This window comes from Rattus rattus, chromosome 5 (genome assembly GCF_011064425.1).
Source record: "Rattus rattus isolate New Zealand chromosome 5, Rrattus_CSIRO_v1, whole genome shotgun sequence".
Taxonomy (NCBI): domain Eukaryota; kingdom Metazoa; phylum Chordata; class Mammalia; order Rodentia; family Muridae; genus Rattus; species Rattus rattus.
Genome location: NC_046158.1, coordinates 91,771,465 through 91,784,047, shown reverse-complemented (window position 1 = coordinate 91,784,047; position 12,583 = coordinate 91,771,465). Strand labels below are relative to the sequence as shown.

Below are 12,583 nucleotides of genomic sequence, written 5' to 3'. Positions count from 1 at the left end.
CTTTTATTAAGGAAAATATGTACGAGTAAAACATAATCTCTAAGAAATTACGATTAAAAGGGGCTGGAGAGAAGGCTCAGTGTTAAAGAGCACTTGTTGCTTTTGTAGAGGACCTGGCCTCAGTTCCCGGCACCCACATCATGGCTAACAACGACAACAACTCCAGTCCCAAATCACCCAATGCCCTCTTGGCTTCCTTGGTCTCTACATGCATATATTGTGCAGATATATATGCATACAAAACATACATACACCCAAAATAAAAAAAATCACTTAAAACTTGTAATAAGAAGCAGTTTTTTTGTAAGTCATCGTTTTTGAGTTCAGGTTCTGAATACTATTTTTATTCATATTCAGAGGAACAATTATAAAAGACAGGTTTTTAAATAGAGAAATCAAGGTGTGATTTTTCTCCCTTCCTCTCAGTTCCATTTTCTCCTAGCCAATCTGGGTATTAACTCTTGAAATGCTTTTTTTAAAAAATGTGACAAAGATGACAAAGTGAAATGCTGTCATTTGAAGAAAGGAGGGGTCAAAAGAGACAATGGTAAACCAAGTGATCAGTAGGTGTTTTTCTCTACAGTTATATTCCATCTAATGAATAAGAAGGGACTAAATCCATGCATGAATATCTTGTGAATTTGCACAGAAGAAATAAACCTAGACACAAACTCCGCAGTGTCCATTAACCTCTCGAACCGTCAATGGGAACTTTGAAGTCCTGTATATGTAACACACAGCATATTCAGCATCGATGGAGAATCCCTCCCTACCCAGTGTTAATCCTCACTAAATTAATACTTCATGTGGAACACACAAGCTAGAGAGATAAAACATGGTCATGTTGTTGGTGAAAACTCAATACGTGCAAAGTACAAGACAAGAAACTTAAGAGGTGCATCAATGGCAGTGTAGAGTGTCTGTTGGGATCTTCACCGAAAACAGCGTCAACAGGAAGCATGAGTCAACCACCACACAGACAACCAAGTACACAATACCTGTATCTGTGATGAAACTGAGAGATTTTTGTTAATCACTTTCAAGAAGATGGTGCTACAGTTGTACTTTAGAAAAGTCCCTTCACCTTCCCTGGTAGTACTAATGTTTTTACAAGATGAATTACACAATCTCTTCGAGAGACCTTTTTTGTAACAATCTAGTTGGTGGAAGGACTGTACTGTTACAAACTACAAACGTAACAATGGATTTTAAGTGGGTATTAGTTACCAGGGATTCACTGTAGCATTCGAACTTTTGGGCCTGTTTGAAAACTCTCACAATGTTCAAAAACCTTCAAAGGAACACTGTTACAGAATCAGAAGTGGATTGGCTGGAAATGTAGGCAAAAGGGAGGATGTAAGGTGGAGGTACCACATGTACATGTATGAAAACGTCATGATGAAGCTACAGTCTTCTATAGTTAACATGCATGGAGAAGATACAGAGAATTTACAAGCTGGAGGGAAGAAATGGGAAAGACTTACCCTGTTGAATATCCTTCATTTCTAGATGTAAACTAGATATCAAGATTCCCACAGTTTGAGATCTCTTTCCATCCAATAACTTGATGATCTGTAATTTTAAATAAAAATAGAAAATGGAAGCTCAAATGATCATGCAGTCATTCAGAAAGAACACACACTAAAGACATTAAGACTTTAAGATTCACAGTGTGCTAATGGGAAAACTGACCCTTTATCACAGGCACATGACTTAATGCTTCAATGGAAAATAGTGTATCTACAGTTACAGACATTTTAAAAGTAAAGAAAATGCCATGCAGAATTCAGAAGGCCTGACATGAACGACAAAAAATTTTTAGAGTAATTTACCATGATTTTATGTTTTACTCTGATTTCTTTTCTTTTACATTTTAAAAGACTGTGTAGCAAATGGATTGAACTAGAAAATATTATCCTGAGTGAGGTAACCCAATCACAGAAAAACACACATGGTATGCACTCATTGATAAGAGTAGATATTAGCCCAAAAGCTCAAATTACCCAAGATACAATCCACAGACCACATGAAGCTCAAGAAGAAGGATGACCAAAGTGCAGATGCTTCATTCAGTCCTTCTTAAAAGGGGGAATGAAAGTATCCATAGGAGGGAAATATATATATTTTCACAATATTGATGAAGCCAAGTAGTGCATGCTGACAGGAGCCTGATATAGCTGTCTCCTGAGAGGCACAGCCAGAGCATGACAAATACAGAGGCGAATGCTAGCAGCAAACCATTGAACTGAGAACAGGATTCCAAATGGAGGAATTAGAGAAAGGATTGAAGGAGCTGAAGGGGCTTGTAATACCATAATAACAACAATACCAACCAACCAGAGCTCCCAGATACTAAACTATTACCCAAAGGCTATACATGAACTGACCCAGGGCTCCAGCTGCATATGTAGCAGAGGATGACCATGTTGGGCACCAATGGGAGGAGAAGCCCTTGGTCCTGCCAAGGCTGGAACCCCCAGTATAGGGGAATGTGGTAAAGCAGGAGGGAATGGGGGGTGGTTGGGAAGGGGAACACCTTTATAGAAGAAGGGGAGAGGGAGGGGATAGGGGGCTTATGTCTGGGAAACCAGGAAAGGGAAGAACATTTGAAATGTAAATTTAAAAATATCCAAAGAAAAAAAAGAGACCGTGCCTCATGGTGCAGACCAGTTTGGCCTAGGACTCATGACCTCTTGCTTCAGCCTCCTGAGGGCTGAAGCCACTTTGGCTACTTCGACCTCTTTCTTCAAACACAAATATGACCCATGTATTCTGATGGTTGCTATGTAAAAGCAAGCTAATCTACCCCAACTTCATTGCCAGTCAGCCTAAGAGGAAGGATGTTATCACAGAAAGCCTCCCTTGGTTAGAGTGCTGCCTGCCATTGGATGCCCCTGTTGTGTTCTTTTCTGAAATTGGTTCTGTTTCCACAAAACAGGGAGGGGGAAGTTAGAGTAATTGTGGCTCTGTCCCTACATATGTACCCAATGCTCTTTATGCTTCTGGTGAGACCTTCATACACATGCTTCTAAGTTTCTACTTATACAGCCTCGCTTTGCAGCATAAATCAGTTTCCCCTTCAAAACCAGAAATAAAAGGAAGAAAAACAATGAATACACAATTATATATCTCAGATCCTCTCGGTTGATCACTGCTTTCTCTCAGTTTTGAAAGTTTTGCTCTATGTGATTGAATTACTAGCGTGGGAAGCCCACAACAGGAAGCGCACTCCTCTAAAGATCCTCGGGTTTATAGAGCAGTGTGGCTAACACTGCTCAGGACACGCCCATCACTGCACATCACAGCTCCAAAACCTTTTCAGTCTGAATGATGTAAACTTTATCCTGAATGGCAAATTCCCAATATTACCTTCTCCCAGGTAAGTCAAGCCATCTAAGCAGAAGACTCTATTTGTTCTTCTCCATTGTTGGTGAGTTAAATATGAATTAAATGTAGTGGCTTGAACAGGAATGGCTCCCATGCACTCAAATATCTGAGTTCTTAGTTATTCGGGAATGGTGCTACTTGAGAGAGGTTCAGGAGCTGTGGTTTGTTGGAGGAAGCATGTCCCTAGGGTTGGGTGGTGGGGGTTCAAATGCTCAAGCCAGGGCCAGTTTCTTGCTCTGTTCCTACTGCCTGTGGATCAATGATCGACCATGCTCCGTGTCATGACGCTAATGGGCTAAACCTCTGAAACTGTAAGCCGGCCCCAGTTCAATGTTCTCCTTTGCAAGAGATGCTATGGTCACTGAGGTGTGTCCTCACGGCAATAGAACACTAAACCGACTGAACTAATGAATTAATGTTCTTGCTTAGAACTCGCTAGACCCTCTACTACTACGTTAGCTGTGAACATGGGTGCCACTGACACGTTCCTGATCTCAGTGACAAAGGTTTCACTTGCTTGCCATTGATTACGTTTCCTTTAAGCTCTTAAAACGTCCTCTTTATTATGCTCAAGTAATTCCCTTCTGTTATTAGTTCAGTATGATATTTTTAGTCATGAAATGTTTTGTACTAGTTAGATTGAGGTTTTGCTGTTTGTTTTGTTTTTATTTTTTTTATCAACACCAACTCAGTTAAGAAAATGCCTCTATCTGATTGGTCTATAGGCACATGTGCAGGGAATTTTATTGATTAATGATTGATGTGGGAGGTCCCAGCTCATTGTGGGTGGTGCCACCCTTGGACAGGTGATCCTGAATTGTATAAGAAAGCAGATTGAGCAAGCCATGAGGGAAAACATAGTAAGCAGCATTCTTTTGTGATCCCTGCCTTTAGTTCCTCCCTCCAGGTTTCTGCCTTGAGTTCCTGCCCTGACTTCCTTCAGTGAGGGACTATTACTGTTTGGTCAGTGTTTGATCACAGGAATAGAAACTCTACTAAGACAGATGTCCAATTTTGTCAAATGTTCTATATCTTTTGAGATGAAGATGTGTGAAGATGTGATAGTTATCTTTGTCTTGCTACTGACATGGCATTACACACACACACACACACACACACAGAGAGAGAGAGAGAGAGAGAGAGAGAGAGAGAGAGAGAGAGAGAGAGAGAGAGAATCATTTGAGTATCACAGAGCATCATAGGATCACGTGAATGTGATACGATCCTCCCTATGTTATCTTGAGGTTGGCTTGCTAGAATTTTCTTTTGGAGGTATTCATCTGTATTAGCTAGGGTTGGTGCTCTTCATTTCTTGTACTTCCTTTAGCATCAGAGTAACCCTCATTTCATAAGGAGAATGAACTTGCAGGTGTTACAACTTTTGAGTTTTGACTTTGTAAAGAAATGACCTGGAATTTCCTTGAGGTTTCAGAGTTTTCTCTCCTGGGAGATATTGGAGTTCTGGTCAACTTTCCAGAATAAAGCTGTTCACATCTTCCATTTTTTCAAGACACTATCATGAGTGGTTACAGGTTTCTAGGAATTGATCTATCTCATCCAGGTTACTCGAATTTTGGCATATTAAATGTGGATATATATATTCATATTGGTTTTTTATATTTGTTATAAACTGTGCTTTTGGCTTTGAGTTCACATATTTGAGTCTCTTTTTTGTCTCTTTCCATTTAAAGATTTTCCATGTTTGTCATGGAAAAGAGTCCTAATGCGTTTTTTACCGTGTGTCCAATCCCTCTGTTATATACTCATGTTCAATGTTTGCTATTTCACCCTCTGCTGACTCTGGGCTTCATCTGCTCTACCTACACGCTGAGTGAAGTTATAGCTAGGATAGTTTTCAATGTGCTCGTTCAACTTGTAAACCCTTCGCTATTTCTATTTTTGGTATCAAGTGAGGTTCCGCATGTTGTGTTTCGCTTTTGTTTGTCTCAGGCATTCTTTCTATTTTCCTTAGGACTTCTTCTTTAACTCACTGACTTAGTTACTCAGAAGTCTATTAACTCCGACTACTCTCTTGTTTTTTTCCACTTCTCCTCCTGCTAGTTTTCATTCCATTGACGTCACAAAAGCTACTTGGTACACTTTCAACATCTTAAACTTGTTGAGACTTGTCTTGTGACCTAAAATTCTTTCAACCCTAGACAATGTTCTAGTTGGGAAGAATGTGGGCTTCATTCCTGTTATCAGAATGCATGGCAGAATTGCCCCTGGGCAGCCTCAGAGGACTGGCACCAGGGCTATCGCAGATATGCGAACCTACTGATATTCTAGCCTTTTAGTGTATACACTATTGTTGTATGCTTAATAATTATTCATACCACCAATGCCTTGTAAGTTGCACATAGATCTCTGTTACACAGTATTGCTCAGGATATAATGGCAAGAAATACATCGGCCTGTGTTCAGTATAGATACAACTACCATAGTTCAAATAGGTGAACAAGAGGCAAACAGTGCTCCATTGTTGCAGGAGAGACTAAGGACCTGGAAAGGCTGCAGCAGAGCAGCACCCTTACTCCATGTGTAAGGGCAACACAGTATGTGCTGCTAAAACTTTGCCTTCTGAGTCTTTTGGAGTAAAGTTGTATCAGTTTATTTCATAGAATTGACATGGATACTGGACGTGTATATAGTTATAAGTACAAATATGTGTGGTGGGTTGCTATTCTATCACTTCATACTGTCTATTTTTGTGTTTGGTGACAGTTTTTGACTTAAAGTCTATTTTGCATAGTCATATTTTATATGAACACGTGGCTTTTGTTTTTGCTCAGCTAAGCAACGCTCTGATTGTGTTTTTTTCTAAACTTGCACTTTCATGCCCGCTGTGTGCCTACATCTAAGGGGAGTCTCTGTGGGAAGCATACTGGCCGGCTTTTATTTTGTCAAGTCTGTCAGCAATTCTTCCTTCAGATTGGAAAAAAATTGCATCCAATTGTATTCACAGTCCTTATTGATAGAACGTACGTCTGCCAGCTTGTTAATTTCTCTGGTTTTCTTCCTTGTTGTCCTTTTCTTCTCAGGCTTCTCCCCTTGGACTTGTTCATTTCTTACAGTGATATACTTTGGTTCCCTTGTTAGTTTCTATAACGGGACTTTTGATAAAACCCAGTACGGTTAGCATAGGATTTACTTTAAATGCCTCATATTAGTAAAACTCTGCTTTAAGCTGATCATTCACATACGAGGCTTCTTTCTACTCTTTACTTCTCCATTGTCTTGCACATTGTTACTGGTGTCACGAATTACATAGTCCTAACTGTGCAGTCAAGAATGCACAGTGGTTAAGCCTTCTATACCATTTTTAAAAGCTCTGTGGCCCAGTTAAAAATTATTTGCTCAGAGCCATTATCATATCATACATTTATTTGGGCATTTGCTTCACCAATGAGCTTTGCACTCATATGGTTGTGCATGTCTGTGTGGTGCGAGCGCGTGCGCGCGCGCACACACACACACACACACACACACACATAGACACTCATTTCAGCTTACAGAATAATCGTCACTAAGTCAGGGTGAAGAACTTCTGTAGCTGCCCCTTGTCTCACTCACTCTCCTTCATACCGAGGGACAGTTTGCTTGCATGCATTACTATTGGCTGGGAGTCTTTTAGTATTTGAAACATGGCATCCTCTGGGCCTAGAAGTCATTGATGAAAATTTCACTGTCGGTTATGGCGCTGTGCCCTTAAATGTAACAAGCAGCTTTTGTCTTCTGTTCAAAACTTTTTCTCTGCCTTTTCCTTCAGAAATTTAATTATAGTATATCCTTCCGTGTCCTGTTGGGTTATTCTCATTGGGATCCATTAGACATCTAGATTCAGGAAGCCCATTTTCATAACTAGTTTTAGGCATTTTCTGCCCCCTCCCCTTTCCCCCCAGTCTTCTCTCATTATCAGTGCTGACTCGTTGCTCAGTGACGTCATTTATCCTTTTAGACTTTTTTCACTCTTTCTCTTTTGCTCCATTGACTAGATACTTTCTTTAGCTCTGAGATCACTGACTACCCCTTCTGCCTGGGTCCTGAAGCTTTGCAGTGATTTTTCAAATCAGTGATACGATTTCACTACTTCACAGTTTTTATTTGCTCATTTCAAATGCATACTGGCTTTGTTAGTTTCTTATCCTGTCCTTGCATCCTTTTCCCAGCTCCCTGAACATTGCCATCACATTAATCTAAGAATTACTTGTCAAGTACAGCATGTGTGTTTGCAACTACAAATTCATCTCTGGTATTTCTTTTGTACGTTTGCTTGGTCCCAGCCTCTGTGTTTCTCTATATGCCTTGTGACTTTGTGTTGGTATATTTCTGGATAAAAAATCATTCCCCTCAGTCTTTCACTTTACAGATTGGTGTCAATAGGGAAGGCTCATGCCAATAAGCCAAATGACTAAGAACTCTTAAGTCCATGGAGGAGAATCCTACAGATATATGAACTCCCAAGTCCCCAGTGAAAGAGGTCTTAATGGCTACCCCAAACCTATTATGCTGCTTCCTCTGTTGTCTGGAGCATCACCACTTCTCTAGAGACTTGAACTGTTCCTAATTCATTTCTCTTCTCATCGGCCTCTAAGCATCTAGAGTATGTCAGGTCCTATGTACAGAATGAATTAAGTAAAAAAGAAATGATCTGAAAAAAAAAGAACACTGTATGCAACCTCCACTCTTCCCTCTCCTGTAACCCAGGGGAGAAGCCACTAAGCTGTGTTGGCCTAGGCCTGCTCACCACAGGTGCTCTGTAGCAGTGTCGAGCCACCCAGCCAGCTCTCTTGTTCCCAGTAGTCCCTACTCATGGAGTGCATGCTGGGTCTTGTCAGCACTCTTAAGTCAAGAAGACAGAAACCAGTCCCTGGGCAGACCTCCAAAACGCCAGAACGCTGGTTGCGTGCTCCAGCTTTTTCCTCCTTGGGAGAATCCAAGAGTTAGGGGTTTCCTCCAATGTCCTCTGCCTTGAGGAAGGGAAGAGTTACTGCAAATAAGTCCATGCCAGTTAGCATAGCCACCTGTGCTCACGGCCTCCCCGAACTTGGCATCTTTACCTCTTGGATTCAAATACAGCAGAAACTGGTCCTCTGCAAACACCACACCTTTTCCTAGCAGCTTTAATGTGATATCCTTCAGGGGAGAAGCAGCACTTGACTGATTTCTGATCAAGGAAACTGGGGTGCACCTGGGACAAGGAAAGGATGGCGCTTTGGCCATAGCCCCATCAGCACGTGTTTCTGAGAGGCAGAGAGACACATAAAGAGAAGGGTGTGGCTAAAAGTGGCTGGTATGCACTAGGCATGTTGCCTGACCTCAGGTGGCTCACATGGCTGCAGTGAAAACATGAACCATTATTCTGAGGTTGATTCAGGCCACACTACAATGGGCTGTGCTTCTCTTTCATAGTTGGAGGGCAGTACCAAGCGAACTACAATTTTAAATGTAAAGGGAGAAAAGGAAAGGGAGAAAAGAAATGTGTAAAATGTCTTCTATTATTCCAGGTACGCTAAATGACTCGTGGAAACAAATGGAAACAAAACAACAACATCACACACACACACACACACACACACACACACACACACACACACACACACACACACACACAGTTAGAATTCTAAACAGACCAAAAAGAAACTGCCATCCATATTTCGATCATTTCGAATTTAGTCAGACTGCCCATGCAGGCTGGCAGGGAGCGAGTGTTACAAGTAAGGAGGTAAAAGGAAGCGGAAGGCTGAGTGAGAGAGAAAAGGGAAGATATTTGATGGACTCTTTGGTTCAGCATCTCATTTGCTTCAGCAGGGTCCAAGCACTGAAAACTCCATGCTAAAGACTCTGAGTGGCCAGATGTGAAGCCAAAGACAGAAGATACAGATCAAGGGTTCACAGAGATAGCTGTGCTGTGATTGTCTTTCTCTTTTTCTTTTGTGGATTTGCACTTTTAATGATGGAAACAGATGTCTTTGAGGCAGAGGTGGTGTGTGGAGTATGATGCGCGGGTGCCAGAGGAGAACACCAGGTGCTATCACGCTCTGCCTTGGTCCTTTAAGATAGGATCTTCTTTCACTAACCGACTGGCCAGCCATGCTCTCACATCATCAGCTTTTCTCTATCCCTATATGGGTTACAGGCACACAATACCATGTCCAGCTTTTTATGTGAGTGCTTGAGATGTGAACTTAAATCCTCTGCTACCTGAGTCATCTCCCCAGCCCCACAAATGCCTTTTGACATTTAAGAAGTGCAAACTGCTAAAAAATACAAAGAGTGAAAATGCTCTCTTGCCTTCTGTTTTTACTCTTCAGTTACCTGCACTAGTAACGAGGGTTTTACCCGTCTACACCTGAACACGTGCCCACATGTGTCCAGCTTACATATACAATATAGTGAGCAGTTTACTGGCCTCGTAGCTCAGCAACAGAGTGTGTACCTAGCATAAGCATATGAGGTCCTGGGTTCACCAGCAAGAGAAGAAAGGCAAGTCTACACGTTTGTCTGTGCAGGCTTGTTTGTTTTGTCTTCTTTCTCATTCTTTAACTTTGTCCTATGTCAATTAAGGTAAAGCCACTTTGAAGCATGTGATATTAGTTGTGTCTTCTACTGAGGGACTTTTAGGGATTTCCCAAATGTTGCCAATTATTAAGATTGTTGCCATCACCATTCTGGTTTGAACCAGTGCCCTAAGCAGACATTAGGCACTGACTCTGCACCCACTCCTACAACTCCCAGAGGGAGCCTGACTCCCAGGTGCTCTGAAGCACCCAGGGTCACAAGAGAGCCCACAACATCTGCCCCCAAACCTGCTGTAACACCTGGAGTAATTGGGTCCCCCAGGATCCAGGGATGCCCTGAGTAGACCTTGGATGCTGGTTCTGGTTCTGCACCTAGTACCACAACACGCAGAGGAAGCTGAACTCCCAGGTGTCCTAACACACCCAGGATCACAGAGGAAGCTTGACTTCCAGGAGATTGGACACAACCAGGATCTCAGGATCATAGGACCCCAGAATCATAGGATCATAGGATCACAGAGGAAGCTGGACTCTGAGGAGTTCTGACACAACCAGGATCACTGGAGGGCCAGGCTGCAGTCAGAGACAGCAAAGAGGCAAGAGGCCAACACAAGAACATAAGCAACAGAAACCAAGGCTACTTGGCATCATTAGAATCCAGTTCTCCCACTATAGCAAGTCCTGGATACCCATTACACCAGAAAAGCAAGATTTGGATTTAAAATCACATCTCATGATGATGATAGCGGACTCTAGGAAGGTCATAAATAACTCCTTTAAAGAAAGGTAAACAAGTAGAAGCCCTTAAAGAGGAAACCCAAAGTCCCTCAAAGAATCGCAGGAAAACACAACTCAAACAAGTGAAGGAATTGAACAAAACCATCCAGGATCTGAAAACGGAAATAGAAACAATAAAGAAATCACAAAGGGAGACAACCCTGGAGATAGAAAACCTAGGAAAGAGATCAGGAGTCATAGATGCAAGCATAACCAACAGAATACAAGAGATAGAAGAGAGAATCGCAGGGGCAGAAGAAACTATAGAAAACATTGACCCAACAGTCAAAGAAAAGGCAAAATGCAAAAAACTCCTAACCCAAAACATCCAGGAAATCCAGAACACAATGAGAAGACCAACCTAAGGATAATAGGTATAAAAGAGAGTGAAGATTCCCAACTTAAAGGGCCAGTAAATATCTTCAACAAAATTATAAAAGAAAACTTCCCTAACGTAAAGAAAGAGATACCCATAGGCATACAAGAAGCCTACAGAACTCCAAATAGACTGGACCAGAAAAGAAACGCCTTCTGTCACATAATGATCAAAACACCAAATGCACAAAACAAAGAAAGAATATTAAAAGCAGTAAGGGAAAAAGGTCAAGTAACAGAGCAGACCTATCAGAATTACAACAAACTTCTCAACGGTGACTATGAAAGCCAGAAGATCCTGGACAGATGTCATACAGACCCTAAGAGAACACAAATGCCAACCCAGACTCCTAGACCCAGCAAAATTCTCAATTACCATAGATGGAGAAACCAAGATATTCCATGACAAAAACAAATTTACACAATATCTTTCTACAAATCCAATCCTACAAAGGATAATACATGGAAAATTCCAACACAAGGAGGGAAACTACACCCTAGAAAAAGCAAGAAAGTAATCTTTCAATAAGCCTAACAAGATAGCCACCCAAATGTAATTCTACCTCTAACAATAAAAATAACAGAAAACAACAATCACTTTTTCTTAATATCTCAACATCAACTGGGGACTCAATTCCCTAATAAAAAGACATAGACTAACTGACTGGATATGTAAACAGGACCCAGCATTTTGCTGTATATAGGAAACACACCTCAGTGACAAAGACAGACACTATCTCAGAGTAAAAGGCTGGAAAAAAAATTTCCAAGCAAATGATCCCAAGAAACAAGCTGGAGTAGCCATTCTAATATCAAATAAAATTGTCTTTCAACCAAAAGTAGTCAAAAAAGATACGGAAGGACACTTTATACTCGCCAAAGGAAAAATCTACCAAGATGAACTATCAATTCTGAACATCTCTGCTCCAAATGCAAGGGCACCCACATTCAAAAGAAATTTTACTAAAGCTCAAAGCACACATTACACCTCACACAGTAATAGTGGAGACTTCAACACCCCACTCTCAGCAATGGACAGATCATGGAAACAAACTAAATGGAGACAGTGAAACTAACAGAAGTTATGCAAATGGATTTAACAGATATCTACATAACATTTCATCCTAAAACAAAAGAATACACCTTCTTTTTAGTACCTCATGGTACCTTCTCCAAAACTGACCATATAATTAGTCACAAAACAGGCCTCAACAGATATAAGAAGATTGAAATAATCCCATGCATCCTATCAGATCACCACAGACTAAGGCTGGGCTTCAATAACAACAGAAACGACAGAAAACCCACATACACATGGAAGCTGAACAAAGCTCTACTCAATGATAACTTGGTCAAGGAAGAAATAAAGAAATTAAAGACTTCTTAAAATTTAATGAAAATAAAGGCACAACATTCCCAAAACTTATGGAACACAATGAAAGCAGTGCTAAGAGGAAAACTCATAGTTCTGAGTGCCTCCAAAATTGGAGCTAGCATCCATTATAGCAGCTTGACAGCACACC

The 12,583-nt window shown here is 41.1% G+C and overlaps 1 protein-coding gene across 2 annotated transcripts in view; it reads right to left on the bottom strand.

Annotated features, from left to right (window-relative positions):
- Fmn1 (formin 1) overlaps positions 1–12,583 on the bottom strand; it is a 363,061-nt gene that overhangs the window by 141,890 nt on the left and 208,588 nt on the right. For both annotated transcript variants that reach the window (XM_032903890.1, XM_032903891.1), the window contains one exon: positions 1,485–1,572. In XM_032903890.1, coding sequence (XP_032759781.1) covers positions 1,485–1,572 — 88 coding nt within the window. The remainder of the gene's footprint in view (positions 1–1,484; positions 1,573–12,583) is intronic.